Source organism: Calypte anna, chromosome 2 (assembly GCF_003957555.1).
Source record: "Calypte anna isolate BGI_N300 chromosome 2, bCalAnn1_v1.p, whole genome shotgun sequence".
NCBI classification, from domain to species: domain Eukaryota; kingdom Metazoa; phylum Chordata; class Aves; order Apodiformes; family Trochilidae; genus Calypte; species Calypte anna.
In genome coordinates, this window is record NC_044245.1 from 102,090,639 (window position 1) to 102,116,112 (window position 25,474).

Here is a 25,474-nt window from a genome sequence, read left to right on the forward strand (position 1 = left end):
CACTGAGGGTCATCTGCCCTGCAAAGAAGGATTAGAGTGTTACATAGGAGTAAGGTGTTGGATAACAGAGATGAAATTCAATAGTACAAAGCCTAAGGTCATAAGTTGTAAGATGTCAGTAGATTGCCTCAGCTGGAAGTGACAGAGGACTAAAGAGGTCTGAAGACATCAATCAGACAGGTTGACTGCAGTCTGCCCCTGTGCATATGTGTGAAAAAGGCCAAAGCACTTCTAAAATTTATTAGATTATATTTTTTTCCATCTGAGACAGAAATGTGTCACAGTATGAGCGTCATGGTCTCTAATGAAACTTCTCCTGGTGTACTGTGTATGGTTCTGAGCACCCATGGTGCAGATAGATAACTTTGTGCAGGAACAGGTACAGGTGGGCTTTGCTAAATTTATGAAAAAAATATTTCACATTGTTGTCTGTCAGCAGGCAAAAGGGAGGAGCACAGACTGGTCTCCCTCCCATGCATGTGTTGGCAGTGAAGAAGCTGGGACCAGAGGTAGAACCGTGCTGTCATCCTGACCAGAGACCCCTGTCCATGGAAGGACTATGGATGGGTCCCTTTGGAAGGTTCAGGAATCCACACAGCAGTCAGGATGAGCCGTGCTGTGCCAGGCTGTGGTGCAGGAACATTTTGGCTGATATCTCACAGAGTGTGAGTGTCTTGCTGGAATCATAACAGACCAGCACTTCCCAGTGCAAAACAAGGAGTAACAGTCACCACTCATAACTCAAAACTTGCACCTGTGTTGGTTCCTGTCAGATTTAAATATATTTCCCTCTACTTTTGCATGCTATGGAGGTCAAACTCTCAAGCTGCAGTAGGCTGCTCTTCCTTCTCTCGTAGTTCTGGCTCCATGTGAAATACACAAACTAAGACTGATATAGAGAGTAATGAGACACAGAGACTGACTTTACCTAGAGAGAAAGGTCTTCACCTCTTAAGGTGAGGAGACACAGTGCTCCCCTGTCTCCAGTGGGTGATGAAGATGGCTAGTTAGGATATAATGGAGTGTAGCATGTCTTCCCAAAGTGAGTTCTTTACTGGAGAAAACTGTCTTTTTTGGGAATCCACTCAGAATATTGGGCCCAACTTTGAAAATACATTCCAGAAGACAACACACATTCTTAAAAACTCCGTCCATCAAAAAAATGTTCTGCTAGTTTTATTGAGGGTTCTGTAGTCTAGTGAACGAGACGGACTTGGATGCTGTGCAATTTGACTACTACACACAACTAGAGGATTTTGTAGCTTCTCAGCACTTCAATGAACAATCTAGAGAGCTGTTTTTCCTGCTGTGTCAGGTTCTAAATTAATCTTCCATCTTTCCCATTCAGAAAAAACAATCTGGTCTCAGGCACTATGTAATTCTAATTAGCAGAAGGCAGAACTAACATTTCCAAAGAGTCTTTCTCCCAGGACTAGTATCACTAAATATATGTGGATACACAAAGCCAGGGGGATTCGGTGATTTAAAGAGCTCCAAGTGGTTTGAAACATGTACTTTGATATTCAAATAGGAGTTAAATGATTTTAAATTAGCTGTGGATATTATCTCATTTTAAAGCCAGATAAAAGTGTGTAAATTTAAATGCCAACATAATTAAAAAACCCAAAAGATTTTGCTGTCACATTATCTCCATTTTATTTGCAGAATAAACAGTGGCAGCACAGAATTTGAAAACTGTATTCGACTCAGTAATGCCATGACACATGGCAAAACACTGAAAATCTTTAGATTTTTATATCCCACATGTGACCTATACAAATTGTATTGCAATGAGAGCAGAGAAACAAGATGTTTAACTGTTTTCATTTCTCTACATTTCTCTCTGAAATGTTCAAAAGCAATTTATATATAATTAAGTCTTTCAGATGCCAGTGCAAAGAAATAACCAGCGGTGAAGGAGAGGTCTGGAGTCTGTAACAGCATCCAGAGGTCCCTCCATTGAGGCCCCTTCTCTCTCTAATTAGAAATTTATATTATAGACCAAGTACTAAAGCTTAGCACTTGGAGGAAGAAGGAGTTCTATTAGAGTTCACCTTTTTCATTCTTCCTGTTGCAGGTCTGGCCAGTTTCCTGAACCAAGAGACACTTGATGTGAGTGTCCAGCTCTTTGTTGGCCATTACCTCCTGTGCTCAGGTGGAAAGACCAAAATGCCATATGGTTGATGTAGCTGAGCAGCTCCTGGTGTGCAAGATGAGGAAACATGTGAGCTTACTCCATGGTGCAACACCAGACAGGAGGTAACAGCCCCCAGACACCAAGGAACTAGTGGGGAGACCGCAGAGATCCAGGCAGTGAGGGGAAGAAGAGGATACTGCTGAACCACTGTACAGAAAAGCCTGGGAGCCACTGATCTCATCCAGACCTCCTGCTGGTGGTTCCACTGAAAATGACAAAGGCCTCAGCAGAAGAGAAGGGTCTGGAAATTTCTTAGTTGTGTCGCAAGGTGGGTGTGGTGGAAAGTGGCTATACTAGTACTGAGAGTTAGAGTTAATATTTCTGACAATGCAAATGCACAAAATAGTGTGGACTAATCGCTCATATTGAAAATTAAATGTGCAGCACAGAGCAAAATTTCTATTTACAATGAAAACACAATGCATTTCACATATTAAAACCTATTTCCAGGTGACAGAAATTGTTCTGTTGTAACAATATTCAGCCACAGTGAGTGCACAGTTCCATGCCAAAATGCTGTGACCAAAACGAAATAAGACAAACTTATTTAACAACCCATGGAGGTGATAACGTTTAATTTAGAAACAAAAAGTTGGGTCTTAGAGCTGCGTTGTTTATATCTACTTAAAAGTCTCATGAGGTCATGTTCTTAATGTAGTATTTTATCTTAAATAAGATGATAAAAATGTAACACCTTGTCAACAGAACAAAGAAAGCTCACTTTTATTGAATTGTAACACATTGTATGGCTTTACAATGTTTTGCTGCTGACTACTTCTCCAGACTCTCTGCCATTAAGCTGAAATATCTACACTATATGCACTGTGGTTTGGCATCAAACAAAAAGAAAGACATCCATTAAATATTTTTATTCTTGTATCATGGTCAATGTAGAAACTGATCTTTCCTACTTTCTGGATAACGAAGCAAAAAAATTTGTTTTCTCTCCTTAATCTGACAAAAGGGAAAAAAATCCTAGAAATAATTTTTAAAAGAAATGTTGATTTTACACTGAATTTAGTGAAGATACTTAAAAGGGAGGGCTCTCAGTTTGAAGCTGCTGTCATCATGTCTTTGCACAGAGATAGCACAGGGTATCAGTATCTGTTCCTGTCTCTCTCCCTCTTCGATGCTATATTTATCACTCCCCTGGCCATAAAAGGTCTGGACTGGGGCTCTGACATTCCACTGACTGCAGACATTATTTTTGTTCTGGATCTTGAAGTCCAGTCCTTACCCCTCGTCCTGACTACCTCCTCCTTTGCTGACTTCATCGTTGCTGTAATTTTCTGCTATTCACCACTCCAGAGTTACTCCATTTGCTGCTGATCATTTGGGCCCTGGTAAGTGTTCCTGTAGGACAGAAGATTTTATGTGTTCAATTAATTTTAACCTGAATCTGTAGTGCCAGATTGATAGTAGCTCTCTTTATTCTTCTCATCTCAGCAGTTATTTGAGGGACTTGTGGACATGAACTGAAGACTGAGGGTTTACCTGTGAAACAAAGCAAAGTAGTGCAAGGGTCTGCTTATTATCAACTCGGCTATCTCTGAATATTGCCACAGTACTCTCAAATGAAGCATGGCTTACTGAGCTACAGGAGGAGTCTGACATGCTTCAAGCTTAGAGAGTGTGTAGATAATCTAAATCTTTTCTAGTTCCAAAGTGTGTCTTGTGATTTGTAAAGTTATCAACAGAGCTGGAGAAAATGTTATAACTTTTTTCCTCCTTACAAAGGTTTCTGTGTTTTATCTCTTTCACTGTTTTTACTGACTGATGAATTAGATCTTTAAAGAATTAGAGACTGGTAAACAGCACAAGAGGTAACGTCAATAAAATCACTTTCTTTAATGTGTAGCTATGACCTGTGAAAGCTACAGAACTGTCCATCTGTTCAGTAAAGAAAGTTCAGTTTAGTTCAGTTCAACAGCTGCTAACATATAGCTCCAAAACCTGTATATTCATCTAAGGATGGCCACTAATATTTTTAGGCCAAGCTCTGCAGTTTTGAAATCTTACACAGATCTTTAGAGGGAGCATTGACCTCACGCTCAAGGAGGATGGATATAAATTAAGTAAATGCAGGTAGCATGGATTTTATAGAACTTAAGAGGTGCAAGTCAATCCCATAATTAGACAGTGCTCCAAATAGGACCAAAATCCTTAGAAGACTCAGAGTTTCTCGTCATGTCTGATAGCATTAGACTTGCTAATGGATCCTGACCTGTGAGCAATACTTGATATTTCAGAGGGTATACAAAACTCATGGCATGATAAAATACCTATAAAAAGAGTTTCCTCTTCTAAAACGTGAGTCAGAACTGGCCTTTGATTTTAACCATCAGAGCTGCTTCCTGCCCTGCTCCTGCCTTACAGCCTTAGTTCCTACTCAGTCATAGATGACTCCTCTTGCTCCTAAGTTCAGATGTTTTATGTTTCGAAGAAAAAGGTTGCCTTTGTTCATTGTAAACATTCTGGCTTTAAGCCTGGTGCTTGTTCTTTGGCTCTGATAAGATTTAAGGAATGTAAATGTAAATTAAATGCCTCATTTAACTTCTTAATGGGCAATACATGCATTGCTTAATTCTTTTGGATGCTTTCCTTACTTTGAAACCTGGAAAGCTGTGGGAATCCCTGAGTGGACAGGACTGGAATAGCTACTAGCCTTGTGCTCCTTGTATGCTTGTAGTCAAAGCTGCAAAGAAAGCTGAAGGAAGACAACTGTAGTACTCTGCTGAGGGAAAACAGGATGTTTTCATATTCTTTTCCTCTCCCTGTGCAAAGTAAGACTTGTCTGTATGCCTTAACGTTGCTTAGCTGATAACACAATGGCTTGCAAACCCTGAGCTCCCTCACTGCAGATCTGGGAGAGAAAGCAATAAAGAAAAATGGAGAAGAAAACTCCTGAAACTAGGAGAAATTAAGAACTATGTCCTAACAGAAGCCAACAAAGTGAAATCGATAGCAACACAAAATATTGACAATGAAACTAGACAGAATAGTTGTGCTCTTAGACTTACATGAAGAAATAGCCAGCAAGAGAAATAAGGGAAGTAAAAAAGAACATCTGCTTTTCCCACAGAGAACAAAAGGCTAATGTTCCTCTGCTCTGTCTGAGTAAAATAAAAGTTACCAGATAAACTGGTCTCCTTCTAGTCATAATTTCACTGTGGTCAAGATATGAGCTATTTCTTGTACCTGTGCAAAGATATCTGAATAACCTTCTTTCTTGTTAACTTTCTGCAAAAAAAGTGATCTGTTCTGCTATCACACAAAGAGAAGTTCCCAATTAAAAACCCCGTAAGTATAAGAAAGATAAAACATTGATAGTTTGGAGGCTTTTTTTATAATTTACCTTAGTTTGGGTATGTGAGTAGATACCAAAGAGAATAGTGTCAATTTGTTGACTCACTCTCAGAACAAAATATTAAAGCATGAAAACCACGGGAAAAATAATCTCAATTTAAATGAAATTGAGATTACACAACAGCTCTATAATACAGCTCTCATTTTATATTGGAACATCAGATAAGTTGTTTCATTAACATGAACAAAACCAGAAGCAAAATGAATCTGCTATTGTTGTGAGTGATATTAAAAAACACAATAACTAACATCTCTCACCATTGTTTTGGGATCTTTAAATTCTTCTAAATATTCCCCCATTGTAGCTCATTTGTATTCATAATCACCTCCTCAGGGACAAAAAAGTTATGACAGAGGTTAGTAAAGGAAAGTTTGCATATCAGAGAAGGAAACAACAGTTTTAATAAACATAAAATAAAACAATGAAAAAATATAGACTGAATTGCCAGCTGAAAAAAAAAACCCAAGGGAAGTCTCTTCTGTACTCAACCTTCATCCCATGCTGAGAGGGGAAATACCTCTCACTTGATTGAATTTCCTACTCTGAGTGACTGCAAGACCATCTATTGATGAATGTGCAAAGTAGAACTTGGATGGTTGTCTGGAGGAAGTTTCTTGATGATCTTGAACATGAAATCCTGGATTTTAAAAAAAGGATCATTCAGACTGAGGAGCATGATACTGTTTTAGTCATTGCATACTGACACTATCCCTGATTAAACTGTAAAAGTGGAAGATATTTTAAATGGATCTCTGGAATCACATGCAAATTAATCAATGAGATGCATTTTTACAGAAAAAAAGTCACATCCTTCTCAGTCTTAATGTTTTTTAATGTTTTTCAATATTTTTCATTCACTGTTAAAATACTAAACTGAATATTGAATTCAACCTGAAAATTTTGTTACAAAAATGAAGTAAATGTTCATAAATATTTATTTTAGCTTGCAAAGTACTGGCTAGTCTTGCTGGAATTGCTCATGACTTTTAAAATAATCTATGAGTTTATTCTCTGTTTTGTAATTCAACAAAATCTTTACACAATCTCTGAAGAAGCAAAGCACATAAAATTTAATAAGTTGGCAGAAATGAGTGGAGAAATTAATCACATAAATCTTCAATAGTTTGCTGTAACAGAGAGGAAAGCTACAAATGGACATACAAAATAGTGCAAGATTTTCTGTTCCTGATGAATAGTATACTAGCATCTTGAAACTTAAATACAAACCTACCCTTATGTTTAAAAAACATCATATATAGAAAACCCAAACCTACCGTGCTTGATTTTTTAATTTCTGGGTTAGCTTTTATTTTCTGTGTTATTTGCATGCTAACATTAGTCCTTATGCTTGGTCTGTTCTCTTTCAGACATTGTCCTGTTACCTTAATAAACGTGCAGTAAAAACCAACTCAGGAGCCAGCCATGATGTCTTTACCGTTCTACCAAAGGCACCACGACCACTACGACCACGCGTACCGCCATAAAGCACTGCAGTCCACTGTCAGCCAGTACCAAAAGGAAACCAAGAGCAAATCTGCTGTCTATGCTCAAGGATCTACAGCTTATGCCAGGAGCTCTGCAGCTTATCGCCATGCATCTGCAGCAGGCTTCAGCCTTGACTCTTCAGCAGCATACAGCCATGGCTCTTCTTCAGCCTATGACCTTGAGTCAGCAGCCTACAGCTATGGATCTGCAGCCTATGATCAGTCTGCTGCACAAAGCAAGAGGTCTGCTGCCTACAGTCTTGAGTCTGAATCGCTGAGCAACACCTCAGCTGCCTACAGCCATGGGTCTGAATCCGTCAACAAGCTGGCTGCAGCCTACAGGCTGGGATCTGAAGCCTACAGTCTTGGGTAAGCAAATCTGTCTTTGAAAAAATATTTTGAAAGAGTAATATGCAACTACTTCCCACGGAAGTCAATGGCAAAACTCTCCTCCTCTTCCACAGAAGTTGTCTCTATAACTTCTTAATGTCTTTTCCAGGCTTGGGGTTTTCCTTTGGCTTTGGCAATGGGAAGGTCTGTGGTCAGTTTAATTTGTTGGACTAATTCACGTGTGATGGTTGGACTGGTAAGAAGAGCACTGGCCATGCTAGTGTGGCTGAATGACAACATGGTCACACTCCAAACTGGTTAGGGATGAGCCACCTTTCCTTCCAAAGTATTTAGCCATAGTAGTACAGCTGTATTTAATATGCAGTGTTGATACAGCTTTTGCTCTTATCTGGCCAGGTTGGAACAGTAAAAGAACTTAGGGCTGTTTGCATAACTTTACGCTGGCATGCCCATATATAATTAAAAAACTCTTTTTCAGACTATTCATTCTTACACTGAATGTTTCAAGAAACTGAAATTTGCACACAGAATATGGATTAAGACTTACTGTTTCCAAAGTAGGAATACTCTGAAGTGTTCCTCTTGCACTAGGAGAACATCTACACTTAGCTACTATGTTTTTTTGTTTAATTAAAATAAATATTACTGCAGCAATTACATTAGCAGAATATTTTAGATATCATAGCCTCACATTGCTTATATATATCTCAGAGATTTACAGAAATTAGGGGAGTATTAAAGTAAGATTAGAGCAGCTGTTAGCAATAGAGGAAATGATCAACAAATTATAGTCCAAAACATCTGCTCACTGTTATGTTAATAAAAAATTCAGAGCATTATTAGCAGAGATGATTAAGACTTGTCTGTCAGAAAAGTTTAAATACTTAAAATTAAATATCCTCCAAGGATTGTGGATAAATATGGAATTTTGGACAAAACCACTGAAGGAAAGACTACCTGTACCTCAGTAAACAATACTTTGTGATTGCAACTGAAGTCTTTATTTGCCTGGGTCTGTGCAGGAGTTTGAATCTTTAAGCTGCTGGTGGCCAGATGAACCATTTGATTGCTTGACTGTCTTGGACAGGGTAATAGCAAGTCTTTGCTGGTGAAACAATTTTACTTGTGCAAATAATCAAGCACAAATGAGCAAGAAGCTCATTTCTAACCTGCTGATGAAGGGAAGCAAACTGGAGGTGCTGGGACTGACTGAGGGTGTTTGGTAGGGGAAGATAATATAAATTTCTGTGGTGATGCAGCTGTGCCTACACTCTGCTGCTGACCCTAACCCAAAGCCTCCTTCTTCTCATAGAAAATGTTCCTATAAGAAATGGTAACATTACTTGAAGTTGCAAAAAAAGCCAAAACCTGCTTCCATGTCACAGTTACTCTGGTTTGTTAAATGAGTTTCTTCTGGAAGCTGTGTGTTCTCACCAGGAACTCCTCTGAAGTCAGCAAAATAATATTAAAGAAAATGGAGCTGCTTAACTGGGAGAGAAATCAAAAAATTTCCACATTTCCTGAAGTTTTGTTTGAGAAAATAGCTTTGTTTTAAAATAGTATGGTTAGTGATAACTTCCAAGCTACTTTTTGTACAAGAGTTGCCAACATATTGGTGTACAACCCTGCTAAGCAAAGATAAGAATGTCTTAGATGTAACTTTGTCTGTATCCTGTCCTTGTATTGGAGTTTTGAGAAACTCAGTGCTGCTGTGTAAGACTAGGGCTCATGAGACTCTCTTTTGCACAAAACTTAATTAATACATAACTGAATATGGTTCTGAATTATTATTTCAGTAATTAACCTAATTTTATAATTAATATGGCCTCTATCTTGGTATTTATTTGGCTTTTGCAGTCCATTTTCCTGCAGTTTGCAAGAGGTAATAAAATAGATCAACTACAATAGAGCAACTACATGGGTAAATGTGGTGCCAATTTAAAATATTTTTTTCCAGGTTTGTGCTATCATCTTACTCAAAATCAAACTATCTTCTCCAAAACACTTCAAGTAATAATGTGGAGACAAAAAGTGTTACTGAAATAAATTGGGCTAATTAAAGACTTTCTGATTTAATTCTTATGAAAGGAATGGTGTAGCAAAACTAAAAGAAGAGTCCTCAAACACTTTTAATTTTCAAAAAGGAGAGGACCCTGAACTGAAATGCTGTGCCTAATTAGCCTACAACAGTGGTGGTTGCTTGACACCTGAACGGACCCACAAATCTGAATCCAGATAAAATTCTTCTGCTGGCAATTGATTATTGCATATCATTGGATTTCAACATCAAATATACATTTATGTATAATAGATAAACCCCATAAAGCCCAACACGAAGACTATACTATTGAAATACAGAGATTTTATTCAAGTCACTTCTTGTTTTTAGCCAAAGTAGCTGTTGCTAAACTTTACTATACCTGCAAAATTTAAGTCTCATCATTCTTTGTAGCCATCTTACAGAAGAGAGTATTCATAACACAACAGTGTTGACTTGCAGTTAGTGCTATGTGGAGAATTTATCATGGCAAAACAGCAGGGAGGGACTAAGGACCAGCTAAACTGCAAGACTTTGACCTGAACCCAATTCTCTGTCACTGAGGCTTCGCTCGAGTGGAAATTGTGCCCAGAGCATGGACAAAGGCAGCTTGAAGGAGATGCAGCTTGTGTTTCAAACAAAACAAAAAGAGGTCCCTTTGTAAGTGGGCAGCCCCCCTCCCCTGAACTGTAGGTCTTCTTCACAGCATGACAGCTTGAAGAAGTAAAGGTGAGAAATTCAAACTGGTGAAAGCAAGAAGAAGAAGAGGCGGCTCAGGGGAGACCTCATCGCTCTCTACAACTCCCTGAAAGGAGGGTGTAGCCAGGTGGGGATTGGTCTCTTTTCCCAGACAACTTTCAACAAGACAAGAGGGCATGGCCTTAAGTTGTGCCAGGGGAAGTTTAGGTTAGATATCAGAAAGAATTTCTTTACCAAGAGGGTGATCAGGCATTGGAATGGGCTGCCCCGGGAAGTAGTGGATTCTCCATCCCTGGAGATATTTAAAAAGAGACTGGATGTGGCACTCAGTGCCATGGTCTAGCAACCGCAACGGTGGTTCAAGGGTTGGACTTGATGATCTCAGAGGTCCCTTCCAACCCAGCCAATTCTATGATTCTATGATTCTAAGGGGTAAACACAGAAGCTTGTAGCTTTGCTGGTTACAGTTTGCAGAACCTGGGGCTTCTAAAAGAAAAGTTTTTTGTGTAAAGGTTCCCACTTCACAACCCATCCCTCTTTACAAGGTATCTCGTGGTGCCACCTGTGGCAAAACACTGCTTCCTTTGGCCTCTGTGGAGTCAGGAGGACTGGGGGATGCTGTCTCCCTAAGGAGTGGGCAAAGGATGGCAGCTGTCTCCCAAGAACTGTTGTTGTGGCCACACATCCTCTTCTCTGTCCCATCCTTGGTGACTGCAGCATGGACAGGTTATTTCCTGTGGGAGAACCTTCTTCTCATGGCATCTCTCCACCCTCCATGTGGTTCTCAGAAGCTTTAAGTCAGGTCTGCCAAAGGTGCTTTGGGCCTTTCAAATGGGATGGCTGGATTAAACTTGCTTATCTAGTGGGGTTTTTTTTGGAAGCTCAGTCATTTGCCTTTACTCAACCTTTGAGTTTTATTTTCCTGGCCAGCAGTATCAGAAAATCCCATTGTGTCACAGACTTGCTATTGGCCACCAAATGGGTCAGAGAAATGCTTAGAGATAAAACAAGTTATTGGTGTGGCTCAGGCATTTGGATATGTTTTTCAGTCCAGGAGAAACAGCACAGAAGACCTGGCATAATTCAGGTAAAATAAACAAGCAGAGGAGAGATGCCTTACTAACTTGCAATTAATTATGCTGCCAGACACCAGGAGTGAATGCTGTTCAGAGCAATAGTGTGACCTGGATCATCACTGGACTGAGTAAATAACACACGTGAAGAAACGTGAGAAGACTCTGCTCTTGAGATCCCTACTGGCACTGCTTATCTGTTGGTTTATTATAGATGAGGGTTAAGAAGGTGGCTTCCGAGTCATAGCCAAGCATGGAAATTGTTTTAATGTTTCTGCTATGTGGAAACAATTCCCCTTCAAAAAATGTTGCTGTGGAAGCCATGTTAGAGAAAGCAGCGTGATTATTTCCAGCAGTATTGCCAGGGCCTGTGACAAATCTTTCAGCAACTTTAAATGAATATAGTCACTGAAGAGCATTTCTCATCTTTAGAGGGTGGCTTTAAAGAGGTCCCTTTTGAAAATCCCTCTTTTCTTTTTTCTCTCCTTCTCTCTTTTTGCAAGTCCAATCTCTCCTATTCATGGTTAACAAATATATTGCACATTAGGAAAGAAGCAGCTGCTGGAAACAGAGCCTGGAAAATGCCTCTTGCTAATGGAGGTACCAGGTACAGCTGGTACAGCTATTGTGTGTCCCAAGTGGATACCTGCCAGCTGTTGGAATAATGTAAGACATAAGTGTAAACCAATCATGCTAAGGACAATATACATTATTTTCTAGAGGTGTAAATGGGCCCTTTCACGAAGAGGTGGATTGTCTATAAAATAGGGTGCTGTGGTCCATAGGGCACATACCTACATCCACTGGGTGCAGGGTGTCTTTGCACAGCATGGGAAATGTGTCCCTTCAGGCAGAGAAACAAGAGCAATGCCAGTATATTGCAGTATATTTATTTCTGATACAAGATGTCAAAACAAAATCTTTGGTTGGGGGTTTCAGAGGCCCTGCACAGTGCCATTGCATTTACTTCCCCTGTTGGGCTAGAAGGAAAAGCTAACAGTGTCCATCTGTTTTTTACATCTCAACAGGACAATACCTGTCCCTTTAGCATTTGCAGTCACCCAACTCCCATTTCAGTGACCTTCTGAGAAACTAAGCAAATGCTGTCATTGCTATTTTAATGTGCTGAAAACCATCAAGAAATGAGAACACTAAGCTTGGGTCACTAACTTTGATAAGGCAGTACAGATAATATCTGACCTGGAAAAACACATGCATACACTAGCTGGGCAGATCAAATGAGGCTGAAAGCTGTTAAAAGGTCATGGTACTGTTCCTCCTGGTGAAACTAGAGAGCACTGATACCTTGTTCCTTCTCCTCCAGGGAGATCCTGTTCCACATATCAGGTAAAAGGTTGGAACATTTTAAAATAAAGGGCAAGATTTTACAGTCTGGTTCAAAAAACTGAAGTCTTCATTTGGGTTACTTAAATAATGCTTGTAAGTAGGGTTTGATTTTTGTGTTGCACAGCAAGAAATAGTAATAACAAAAGGAAAACAGGGAAATAATTTTAATTATAGTAAAGACCAATTTGTTTTCCCATGCAAAGATCCCCATTTGAATGTGTTTTTCTACACATGGAGGCCTCCATATAGCCTCCATGAACAAAAGCAAATAATAGGAGGATTTGCAAAAAGGAAGCATTTCCACTTCTTATAATTTATTCATCTTAGCTCTTGGCTTATGCAGTACCATTTAAAAAAATAATTTGGAATTACGTGGGGTACCTTTTTTGAAAACATCAGCTGTATGCTCTGATGTGGTCATGAAGCAATTAGAAATTTTGGAACATCAGTGAGGAGAAGTGAAAATAAACCAGAAAGCATATCTTGTCAGTATGCTAATCCGAGGTATGCTCACAGCTGGAGTACCAGTTGCAGTTCTGATCATCTCACCTTAAGAAGTACAGTCTGAAATTAGGGAAGGGCTGGAGATCAGCAAGCAGGGTATTGGGATGTGTGGGATACCTTCTGCCTAGACAAGGTAAGACACAGGGGTTCTTACCTTGGGAGGAGGTAAGCATGGCCATGTAATGTTATTGCAGAAAACAGTGAAAGAAATGCAGAGGAATAATTTTTCCCACACAGAGCTGCATGTAAGTACAAAAGAGATTATAAATTGCAAACGAAACAACCAAGAATCAAGTGGCCTCTGAGAGGGTTCAGCCTAGAGCCCCTAGGAAATCTGGTGTAAATCAAACTTCCAGGCTTGTCCCATTTTAAAATAGGACAGGAATAAAAGCCGCCTGCTAAGCAAAGAACTGCTGCTCCTTAAAGACCACAGATAATTTCTGAAAAAAAATTAAAATATTTTGCCTTTGATGTCTCTCAGCATTTATCTGACAATACATTCTCCCTAAGCATTTGTGGTTGACTGTAATGATGGCAACCACATTGGTGCCCAACCCAGGAGTGAGGCCATTGCATACCCTGGTCCATTCCATCTCTTCCCTTTTATTTTACTCTGCTTGGGCTGTTTCCAAGTGATTTCTACTGGGATTTCTGTCCCTGGATCTGGGTCCCCCACCCTTGGACACCCCTGCTGGCTGCTTTGGGATGCATCTGGCATCAGAGCCCAGTGCAGGGAGCCTGTCCCTCCTGTAGGCTCAGTTTGTGTCTTGGCTGACCCAGTGATGCCTGCCATGCTCAGCTCTCTCTGTCTGGACGTTTATTTGAGTGGAAACTGGGAAGGAAGAGGAAGGAAATTTTTCCTGGTCTGTGCCAAGTGTTTCTTGGCTGTGGTGCTGTAGACATGGTGGTGGTGGCTACAGAGTGGACACCCAGGGAGCAGAGAGGAGAGGGCTGCATCACTGCAGTGCTGGGCAAAATGGTTACAGATGAGTTGCATGAGATGGAGAGCAAGCAGAAAGTGTGGGAAACTCTTACTGATGATGCTGGGAGTGGCAGGGCAAAGAGATGAGGACTAGAAAGCAGATGTGAGAGAGGATGTGAAGTTCAGGAAGGGAACTGGGTGAAGATTAAGAAGAAATGACAGTAAGAAAGCCATTAAGAGAGCTAGAGAATGGGAGACTGATTTAACAGGTCAGGGAGAGAAGTCAGTCTGAGCAGAGGGATAGGCACAAAGAAATGAAGGGAAGAAATATAGGAGAATGAAACTACACTTGTGTGATCTCACGCACAGGGTCTTACATGGATAGATTTTTAACACATTTTTTGGAAATTAAGCAGTTTTCCTGGTGTGACTTGTGTTGGTCGCATCTCCGAAGCTTGGTACTCTTGCAAGGCTTCAGCCTCAGGAAAGCATTAGACCAAATATGTGTCTGTAATTTTATATCATACATGTGTAGCATTCTCAGAGGTTCAGTGCTAGCATGAATTTCAAAACCCATATATGTGTACAGCATGCTGTGGAGTGACAGCAGTGTGAGCTTCCCAGGGTGTGGGAAGAAGTGTAGCCATGTTAGTGGTACATGTCTGAGCTAAAGAGCCTTGATGAGAAACCACATGCCTTAATTCAGCTCCTGTACCTATGCACATAAGCAGGAAGTTTATGCCGTGTAGACAAATCTCCAGACCAGAAAAAGACACACAGATTTTCCTTGGTCATGTTGAGACAGAGATGAACAGACACTGGGGATTTTAAAAAGGCTGACAGCTAATTAGGATGTTCCTTAGATCTAGGAGTTAGAGAGGTGTTGCATTGGGAAAAAAAGATGGAGATACTTGGAGCTTTGTTAATACAGTTTGTAGCCATGTTAAAAATGAACTCAAGATGACTCCCTCAAATACACTTCACACCCATCAGAATTCCTTCCCAGCTGATGGGAGGGGAAGCCTTCCCTTTGGTTTGCTTTCTGTTCTTGCTACTCATTCTCTATTTATCCATGCTATGTTGAAGTGTGTTATTTCACTTTTCTTTCCATGGACTGGGGTGGTACAGGAGAGCAGTCGGAATGGCAGCACTGGTTACTGGACAATATGCTGCCCTACAATTTCTGTAGAGATTTAAATGCATTATTACTTTGAATATATTTTGGTTGTGGACCAGACAAATTCAGGACTGTAAACTTTGGAAAAGTGGAGGTTATGAGTTCGGACACAACCTTCAAATTACTCAGTAGTCTCAGTTATGTCAGTAGCTACCAAAACTGGGTACTCAATCTCTCCAAGTCCCAAACCAAGAAGCCATTTAAGGTGCAGTGCTATCAGATTTATTGTTTATTCTCACTATCTATATTTAATATCAAGGGGCATCAGTGTTACATTTATAATTATGAATTTTTCAAAAGTGCATTTAGTGATGTGCTTAATAACTCCAAAGCCCTGGTTATTAAAAATTACACTTCTTTCGTATCAAACAAGAGACAACAAAACATTTTAGTACTTTAAACTTATTTCGGAGTGTTTCTTTAAAACTCTTCTTTTCCCTGAATTTAAAAATATTATTTTTATTTCAGACTGAAAGATTCCAGTTTAATGATTGAAGATCAGTCCTATAAGATGAGTCCCAAAGCAAAGAGAGCAAAACAGAGTTTGGTATCAGAGGACAAGGAGAATGAAGTCACTGACTACTCAGTGCCCATATTCACAGGACGGTATGCTTATTTTTCTTTTGTGTGGTATCTTATTTCTGACATTTTATTTATAAAATTAAAAAAATAACAAATCCATTAATCTCTTTTTATTCTCATGAATCTCAAGGTAATTGTTTGCAGTTCACATGAGGGATAGAAAATCAAGAAGTCAACAGGCAGAAAATGAGAAATTGAGCATACAGAGCCAGGGCAAATGAATGTGGGTGTCTGGACTTTGTTTTAAACACGTCACCAGGGCCACTTTCTATGAAATTAAGATAGTATAACTCTTCCTATTTGAAACTGGACAAGCATGTTTTCCACATACTTTTAGCCTATTCTCTTGGTGTGAAGATTTGTTCTCTAATTCCATGCCTCCTACCAAGCATTAAACATAGAAAGAACGAAACAAAATGCTATTTTTTTTTACTGGCACCAGGTAACACTTGGAATAAAGCCAAATGTCAAATCATCATAATGATTCATACCAAGCTCACATGTTGGTGGCATTTATTGCACGGTGACTGTGGATGTAATACATCTTGCTGCATCTGTGTTCTCAGTAAACCTGAATATGAACTTTATGTGGGAGCCAGAACCAACACAAGCAAGGAGGCTCCCCTGTCCTTTTTGGGGTATGGCATGCTGATTTTATTAGGAGTCTCTGACAGTTTGAGTAAAGTCACTTGTCCAGTTAATGCATAGCAGGGTGTGCAATGGAAAACTGCTTCTTGCTTGGAGGCCAGGAGAAAAATTTCTTGCCCACCTGCAGTTGAGTAGGAACCTTCTTTCCACTTGACTTTCTTCTGCAGCCCAGTGTTTTTCCGTGGACATTTCCAAGATGTATCTGGGAGCCAGTGCTTTTCTGTCTACTGATTAATCAACACCCAGTGTCACTTCTGCTTTGTGGCCAAACATTTGCTTTCATATGAAACTGAGTTCCATCTTGTCAATAGGAGATATTATTACTTTACTTTTTGAGTGTTTGTGATGAGACCAGCAGTTCTGGATTTTAATATTTCCTTCCTACCATCCTGGAGTAATTTTTTCCTCAACCCTTGTACATTTCAGTGTTGGATTCACCACTCTTTGATCCAGCCAACATCCAGAAGCATACATTGCTGCATTTTAAAATAGTTTCTTCAGATTTTCTTATATATCTTCTGTGACAGAAATACATAAATATGTCTCACACAAAACATATGTTTTCAAGGCTTCTCACAAGTAGCTTTGTACTTCACCCAGTTTTTCTGCTTACATAGCAATAGATTTGCAGTTCATCATCTGTCTCTCATGCTCTCTAACAAATATCTTCCTTTTTTATTGTGCCTAGAGCCTACAGAAGTAAAATTTATCATGTTGGTCAATAGCTGAAAATCATGACTAGTTCTGGATGACAGTGTTAGCTTTTTTATAGGTCCCTGTGATCTTAAGACATCATGTTAATGAATCTTAACAAATCTTAAAAAAACATCTTTTTTTTTCTTTCCTTCTTGTAAAATGAATTCATCTGCATTCTAACTCAGTGTGGTGGTGTGTAACATCATGTGTCTGTGTAATACTTTGGGATCTTATATTAAGAGTTACTGTCGGATTCTTATATATTTATTAATGTTAATTTTCTTGACAAGGCTCTGAGCAACCTGATCTAGCTGAGGATGTCCCTTCATACTTCAGGGGTGTTGGATGAGATGACTTTTAGAGGTCCTTCCAACCCAAATCATTCTATGATGCTATGTTTCTATGATTCTTCCTATTGTTGGTATCAATCTTACTTTTTGCACATGGCAGCTCAGGAACTCGTGTGAGGTTTTTTTGCCACTGAAATAACCAAAGCAGTTGTTTGGGGGTTTTGTTTGGTTCTTTTTTTTAATTAGTCAAAATATATAAAAACGACATATTATTATTATTAGGGTGCCCAGTGCAATATGGCATGAAAATAGTTGGCATATCTTCTTTAGGCCTTTCTTCTGTTGCCATCATGTTCATGACTGCATGCCAACACTGCGGAAGTTGCACGCCACGTTCCTGTCAGATATTTATTTTTGTTTGAAAGATAACAGCTGAAGCCTGTTGGACTATGTGGTTAATTATATATCATTCCCAAATTCTCCTGTGAAGCTGATGTGTTGCTTCCCATGGCAGATAACTTTTACACAGAATTGTTATTTGTAAAGGTCAGGGCTCTTGGTTTGTCAGAGTTCTTATCCATGCTGCTGGATGACCTTCAGCACCGTGTCACCGTTTTCGATTACTTGGTTCTATCTCAGAGTCCCCAGGTTCTGCTGTAAAAAACTCCCTCACTTAGATTATTCACTTCACCACTCTTTAAACACCTAGCTAATCCCTGTAAAATAAAATTAAGGACAGCCAGACAGTGTTCTAGATGATAAAACAGATTGATTTAAAGCCATAACTGCTAAAGATACTGGATGTCGCTCTTGGAACTATTTGCAAACACAAGTGAGCCTATGCCAAAGGACTGAAAAAGGTAGATACCCTTTAAATAACATTTTGTGTGTGCTGTATGGGATTTGATCCTGTTGTTTCTGCTTAAAGCTTTTTTTCTACTGAAACCTCTAAGGCCTGACTGCAAAATCAACTCTTAAATGGTCCTGTGTGCTGATTCTAATGCATCATCATTTCAAGGAATATGCTTCTCTTTGATCTGGGAAGATTATAGCAAGAAGAAATTATTAGAAAATCTAAATATTTATTACTGTTAACCAAAAGCATCTGGGAAGCACTACTGTAGATGACTAGGCTGAGCCCTGTATGAGTCTGAGGATATTCATTGTTCCCCAGAAGATGCTCTGTGCCTTGAGGAGCAGGTCTATACTGTAAAATTGCATGATCTCAACTACTGTAATTAAGGAGGAAGCTATCTTAGCTTGCTTTGAAGAAAAATGCCACTGATTCATTTAAACTGTGTAGATAGTTAAATTCCTAGTCATTAAACAGAGTTCTCAAAACTGTCTTTAGAAATCTTGACAATATCTCTGCAGCTTCAGATGGTATTTGTGCAGGGAGCTGATGTGCCCAAGTGAAAGGAATCTGTCACCCCATTTATATTTTTAATAAAATAAACTTTTAACTGAAACACAGAAAGTTCAAGGCAGAATTTGAAAATGAGGGAGGTCAAAGCTCCATGCTGTTAAGTAAGTTTTTTAATCTTTTGAGCAGTTTTTATGGGTGATTAAGTTTACAGCACTTTCCACTGCTTGGCTGCCTTGCATCTCACTGAATGACTTCATAGCCCAAAGATAAAGGGCTGGACAATTAACTATGGGTTTGGCTCCAAATTTTCTTGACAAAATCTTGTTGAGATGTACTATCAAATACCTAATATTAGCAATCTTAAAGAAAGTGGAAAAAAAATTCTTCCTAATCTTTTTTCACTTTCTAGAAGTAGTAAGCATTTTATGATAAACGAGTGAGGATGGGCTTGAGTGCTTTCTGGAAATAAACAGATACAGCCTTCTTTGTAATGCTGACTGGATGGCACTTCACAAGAATTTAAACAGAACTTTTCATTGTGCCATCTAATGGTACCTTGAAGAAACTAAACAAAGCAGAAGAATATTGATGTTTCTCCTTAAGCCAAAAAACTCTCCTTACTCTATGTGTACTACAATAGCAGCTATGATGCCTTGACAGTGCCAAAAAATTATGGCTGCAGTGGTATGTCCACACAGAATATGGAAACAGGATTGAACCCCCCAGGAATCATTCTTTGCCTTTCACCTCTGTGGAAAGCCCAGGGAGCATGCTGCAAGAAAATTCTTAATAATTTTCTTGAAAACATTTGAAAGTAAAGTCATCGTACAAGCATCACAAAATTGAATTTTCTATTTATATAGATTTTTTGTGATATACAGTAATATGCTTTTTTTGTATAACAAATGAGGACATGGTTAGATAGCCATAGTTATCTCCTTTCCCCCCTTAGTAGTGCTATTATCAATGCCACAGCCATAAGTCAGTAACTGATGGTCTGTGGGTATGACTTCCACTAATCTTTATAGTGGAGATATGAAACCACAGCAGCATAATGATGTCACAGTTTTAGCCAATAACCAAGTGACAGATGCTCACTCCCCCCCTACCCTCCCAGAGGAACAAAAAAAGGGGAATAAGTGAGAGAAACTTTAAGGTTGGAAAAAACCTAGAATAGGTTTAATAACATAGTAGTAATGATGTACTAGTAATGAAGTAGTAATGATGATGATGAACTACAAATATATAAAAATATTTAAATATGGAATCCACACTCCTTAGTTACTAAGCAGAAAAGTCTCAAAATGGACTCAGCAGAAGATGGGAGTGCCTGTGTCCAGGGTCCTGAGGACAGTCCACAAAAGTCTTGGAGTAGCCAAGCTGATCCTAGTCTGGGAGGCAGGACCTGTCCTGGTGAGCAATGTTCTTCTCCAGCAAGAAAATAAGATGCAGGAACATCAGCTGCAGCACAGGTATCAATGACAAAGCAAGCAAACTTCAATCCAGCCAGCACACCACCCAAAGAGGCCAAAAGAAGACTCTCCTAGGAACCATTTTATGCTGAGCATGACAGGAAGGAATGCCTTGATTGGTCCATTTGGGCCACCTGCTCCATCACCTCCTCCCCATAGGCATGTCTGTTCCCACCTTATAACTGCTACACTCACAGACTGCCTGTGGGGTTCAATAAGGTCTCAGGTTGGTATTGCTGTAGGCAATTTTTCTTCTGACTCTCTCAAACCAGGACAAATCCTTAAACTGAAAATGTGTATGGCATAGTTATACAGAGGTACTGAAAATGTTCTCAACTTTGCACAGTGAAATATTCAGTGATTCTCCAGTATCCTTTCATGATTCTGCTTTCAATACATATGTGACTGCAATAGCAGAAATGTGTTATGAAAGACTGTTGGCCACTGTACATGGTTAACTTGATAGAAAGTAGAAATTTAATATGTTCTAAACATTTTTCCAATGGGATCCTGCTTTTTTGACAATTCTTTTAGAGCAGTGAATATCAGTGGGATCACAGACACAGAAGAAGAAAGAATTAAAGAAAGTGCTGCATATGTTGCCAAGAGGAATCTTTTTGCTACAGGTGAAGGAATTAGTGTCAGCAAAGTGGCCACTTCTTCAACTTCTGAAGAGGAGTATCATGAAAAAAAATCAAGGAAAGTAGCGATCCGGGAGTCTGCTGAACGTGTGGCCCTGCAGAAAACGGTAAAAGACATAAAGACCTAGGCTGTAAACAGCCCGGGTCTTGTTTTGTTTGGTGTTAGTTAGGATTTGTTGGGATAGTTATGATATGTTATGTCCAGATTGGCAGAATGTATCAAGTAAAAATATGTTTCATTTAATTAATTAATACTCTAAGCAAAAGAATTGGTGATTTGCTTATAAAATATACTCAAGACACTAGGCTGGAGGGGGTGTAAACACCTCTTAAGGACAAGGAGAACATTCAACATAATCTGAAAAACTGAGAAACAGTGAAGGTGAAATTTGATAACCACCAAAGGAAATCACTACACACAGAAGAAAAAGAAAAAGAATAAGTAAACGAAGAACGCTTGGCTAGGTAGAGGTACTGGAGGATCTGGGAGTTATACCAGGTCATAAATCTAATGTCAGTCAATTTAATGACTGTCATTGTTATATAGAAATGTATGCAATTCTAGAGTGTATTAACAAATGTATTGTAATTAAAATCCAGGGGGTAATTATTTTGTTGTGTTGGAGACTGTTGGACCTCTGATAATGAGTAGTCACTGTTTACGAGTGTTGAGGACAAGTAGAACCTTTCCAGAGCTGGGAAACAACAATCATAAGGAAAATTGGTGTTGCACAGTTTATAAAAAAATGGAGAATTCTGAAAACTGCCTTCTATTGATAACCTTAATCCAGGGAACAGTAATTCTCCAGATATGTGAAAGTTCAGATAGAAAATAAATAGTTTAGTTTTAAGAAAGCGAGATTTGAAGTATATTAGGAATTTTCCAGTTCTGTTGATAACCAAGCAGTTGAAACAGTTACTCTGGGATGATGAGAGATCCCATCAGCAGGGAAGGTTTGAAAGCAGTCTGTCAGAGATGATCCAGGCACACATAATTTCACATTAGACAAATGTACAGAAGACGTCTGACTTTCAGACCTTTTTCACCTTTCACTTTGTATTAAGATAAATAAATAAAGGTGGGAAATAGTTTTACTTACAATAGCCTTAAGGGGAAAAAGTCAGTAAAATCAAAGAAAAACTACTTGAAGGTGAAAACTTTGTTTTCTGTGTCCAGGTAAGATAAGTACATTAGATATTTCTATTTGGATTTTTAAATAAAAATTGCAAACCTTTCTACTGCTCTTACAAAAATTATGTTGTTAATAATTGTTAATCTTGTATGTTAATAGGTTGCAGCTATAACTGCTGGAGTTTATAATCAAATGTTTCTTTTCCAGATAGAAGAGACTCAGGCATTCCACAAAAAAATGAATCAAGATAAACTTTTACATGCTCCTGAGTTTGTTATTGAGCTTCGTTCTCACACTGTCTGGGAAAAGCAAAATGTGAAATTTCGTTGCTCTGTGGCTGGCTGGCCAGCACCCCGTGTTACTTGGTAAGTTTGAACCTCTACTAATAAACATCATCACATAACCAGTATGTGAAGTTATCTCAGTGAATGTACTCTTTTTTTCAGGAAAGATTCAAGTTCAATTAAAAAAAATGACGTAGAGAGGCCTGTCAAACACCTTCCAAGTCACCTTTTACAAAAAAAACAAAAAAAACACAACAAAAAAAAAATTAAAAGGCAAAATGAAACTTTCTGTAACAACAATACAAAGATTTTTTTTCTTTCATAGAGACACACAATATTTTCTTTCTGCCTACAGATCAAGGCAGAATAACAGTTTCATTTACTGTCAGTATTATTCTTAAAAAAATGTTTTCTGAGTACTTTGTTTAGTCTACAAATGCCATTAATCTCCCCGAAACACTAAAGAATGATTTGGTAAAGAGCAAGCTGTGTGGCTGCTGAGCAGCTACAGTACAGAATCTCCATGAAACTGAAATCTGATGATGCAGGGTGTTCATATCAGACACAGCAAAATCATTTGAAGTCAAAGGCTGCAGACAGATTCAGGATCAGCCAAATCTTCTGAAAGCTTTGGAGTCTGTTGGAAACTTTCTATTCACTTGAATGATCTTTGAACCAAATCTTTACTGTAAGAATTCCAAAATGTACTCTTGGTCGTAGCTGAAAGTCTAATTTGACTCCTGAGTTAAAGTTTACCCTAAATGAAACTGAATTCAGTTTAATAATGACTTGTGAAGTTTTACTGTCTCACCATCTCTTAAACTGATCTTCCTTACCTGTTCCAACCATACAGATACCAACAAGTTGTGAAGGTAATAGGTAATAATCTTTTCAATCATAAAATGAGATATTATGCTCACTATTGACTTAAAAAAATTCTTCTAGAATGTGTATATAAAATATACAAATGTGTTTATGAAAGGAACAAGAAATAAGCCTGTGTTCAGCATTAACTAGGAATAAGCTCTGTGGGGATTGTATTTGTGGAGACAGCAGAAAATATCTACTATAGCATGATGTTAAGTAGTACTCCTATTTTAGAATTTACTTCTTGATTTCTTGATGGACTCTGATCATTTTAGATGTAAAACACTTAATCTGAGGGAAATTAAGAAACAGTGCTATTAAGAAGGGCATTACCAGGACAGATTCCTGTGAAGTGACTCTGTCTCTCTCCTTGGACAAAGACAACTGATAGCCAGGCTCTGCAGGAACACATTTTTCCTCTCTTGTAAGGGTAGCAAGTACCCTGTTTTGACATTCCTCCCAGTGAGGATTCCAGACAAACCCTTTGAGTCTGGTCTCAGCTGGACATAAGGAATGCAAGGTAGCTAACAGCTACCCTTATGGCTGTAGTCCAGCTCTGTAACCTGAATCCTAACCAGGAACACGAGCGCTGAGACATTTTCACTTTGCTTGAGATTTTATCCCAAAAACCTGACACGGTTAAAGCAAACCTTCAGCTGTCTGCCTCTGCTCTCACTGTGAACCAGCCTTTCATCTAAATGCTAAATGTGGATCATAGAAATTAATACAGCACTTCACTGTGCAGCTGAATTCCAATGGGATTTCAGCTCGCCACAGGCTACTAATGGAGTTCACAGACATTTTAGCATGTGTCTTAGCTCTGAGATATAGTATAGGGCTGACCTGGATCTGTCAACTCTCATTCAGCATTTCTAATAAATTGTCATTTGTGTATTCCAAACAGTCACTCTTTGTATAAGCAATGGAGACTTTTCAGTGCTGTACATGATAAATTATAAGGTTTCGTGATCTTTCTCTAAAGAAAACTTTACTGTGTGATGCAGCTGTTCTGAATGCCTTGGAAAAAGCATATGGAAAACCCAGGACATTTGAAACCAGTAGCAGAAAGCATAAACTATCAGTGCATAATGACAGTGGGAGATTGCAGTCCAACATTAGCTAATGACTTGGCTGTTCTGGAATTTGCATTTCCAGAAATAACAAGTGGTCCTGCTAACACAGGATCCCTACTCTTTCCATAGGTTTATATAAATAAGCAAAAATTGAATAGGTTACTTTTTCTCCAACCTGCTAATGAAGATGAGAGGTGAAAGCCTTCTCACTGCTGCTTGACTCAGCTTGTGTCTGCAGGGCACTATATGCCACTGAACTCCCACATTGCCAGAGGGATCCAAGAGTCACCCAAGCCCTTGGAGAAAAGCTAAAGAGGTCAGAGTCACATCCCATTTCAAAGGAATTCATGTTCCCTGGAAAATATTAGGAACTGAGGGCATTATTCTCTTTTCTATTACTGATTTGTTTGGTTAAGTGAGGCATGCCTTTGACAGCAGAGCAGTTCCTTTTCCTGATTAAAATCGTCTGAGAAACTGACCTTTAAAATATAAAACAAAGATGCAAACCACTTTGGCTCCATGTCTGTTATGACTTATGAAGAAAAATGTTTATTTAAGCCACATCAAAGTAAGAGATGAAGATACTTCTATCTGTCATAATTTGTATTTCCACTTCCCTTATATACACATCTTATGGAGCACAAGGAGCACAATGTCCTCTGCTAAAGGAGGACATTTTCTTAGAGAACATTATTTCTTTATAGACCTCACACCAATCCCAAATGTATTGAACACAATTCAGTGTTAATTTTATTTTAATTTTAATTTTATTAGAGTCTTATTGACAGTTTGTTCCATATCAACAGAGTTCACTTAAGACAGGATTCACCCAAACATTTAGTGGGTTACACCATATATTGTTCAGAATGAGTGACTTTTTAAACAGTAGCTGGTGAGGAAGAATCTAGTGTGAAGCACTGAACTTTTCTTCCCTGATTCTCATGCTGTTTATATAAATTCTGAAATTAGCAGTGCCAGCTCACTACTGGGCAGTACTGGTTCATTTCTTCAAGTTACTGGGGATTTTGTACAGTATTTTTGACAGTAAACTTTTCCTACCTGAATATATTCCTGTGCCAGAAAACACTCATAGGGTATACTTGTAAAGGCAGAGGAATCTTTGGTAGTACAGTTCTTGCCAGATCCCTCTCTGAAATGCACTTTACCATCAAGTTTTGTTTTTTTTTTTTACCAGTCTAATCATATTTGCACTAGGGTTTCTGCAAACCTAGCTATGAAAGTAACAAACAAACAAAAAAACCA

General features: G+C 38.8%; 1 protein-coding gene across 2 annotated transcripts in view; it reads left to right on the top strand.

Moving 5' to 3' along the window:
- Positions 1-3,417: 3,417 nt before the first annotated feature.
- MYOM1 (myomesin 1) overlaps positions 3,418-25,474 on the top strand; it is a 74,692-nt gene continuing 52,635 nt past the window's right edge. For both annotated transcript variants that reach the window (XM_030444158.1, XM_030444157.1), the window contains exons 1-5: positions 3,418-3,540; positions 6,932-7,417; positions 15,628-15,765; positions 20,748-20,961; positions 22,195-22,352. In XM_030444158.1, coding sequence (XP_030300018.1) covers positions 6,987-7,417; positions 15,628-15,765; positions 20,748-20,961; positions 22,195-22,352 — 941 coding nt within the window. In that variant the 5' untranslated portion in view covers positions 3,418-3,540; positions 6,932-6,986. The remainder of the gene's footprint in view (positions 3,541-6,931; positions 7,418-15,627; positions 15,766-20,747; positions 20,962-22,194; positions 22,353-25,474) is intronic.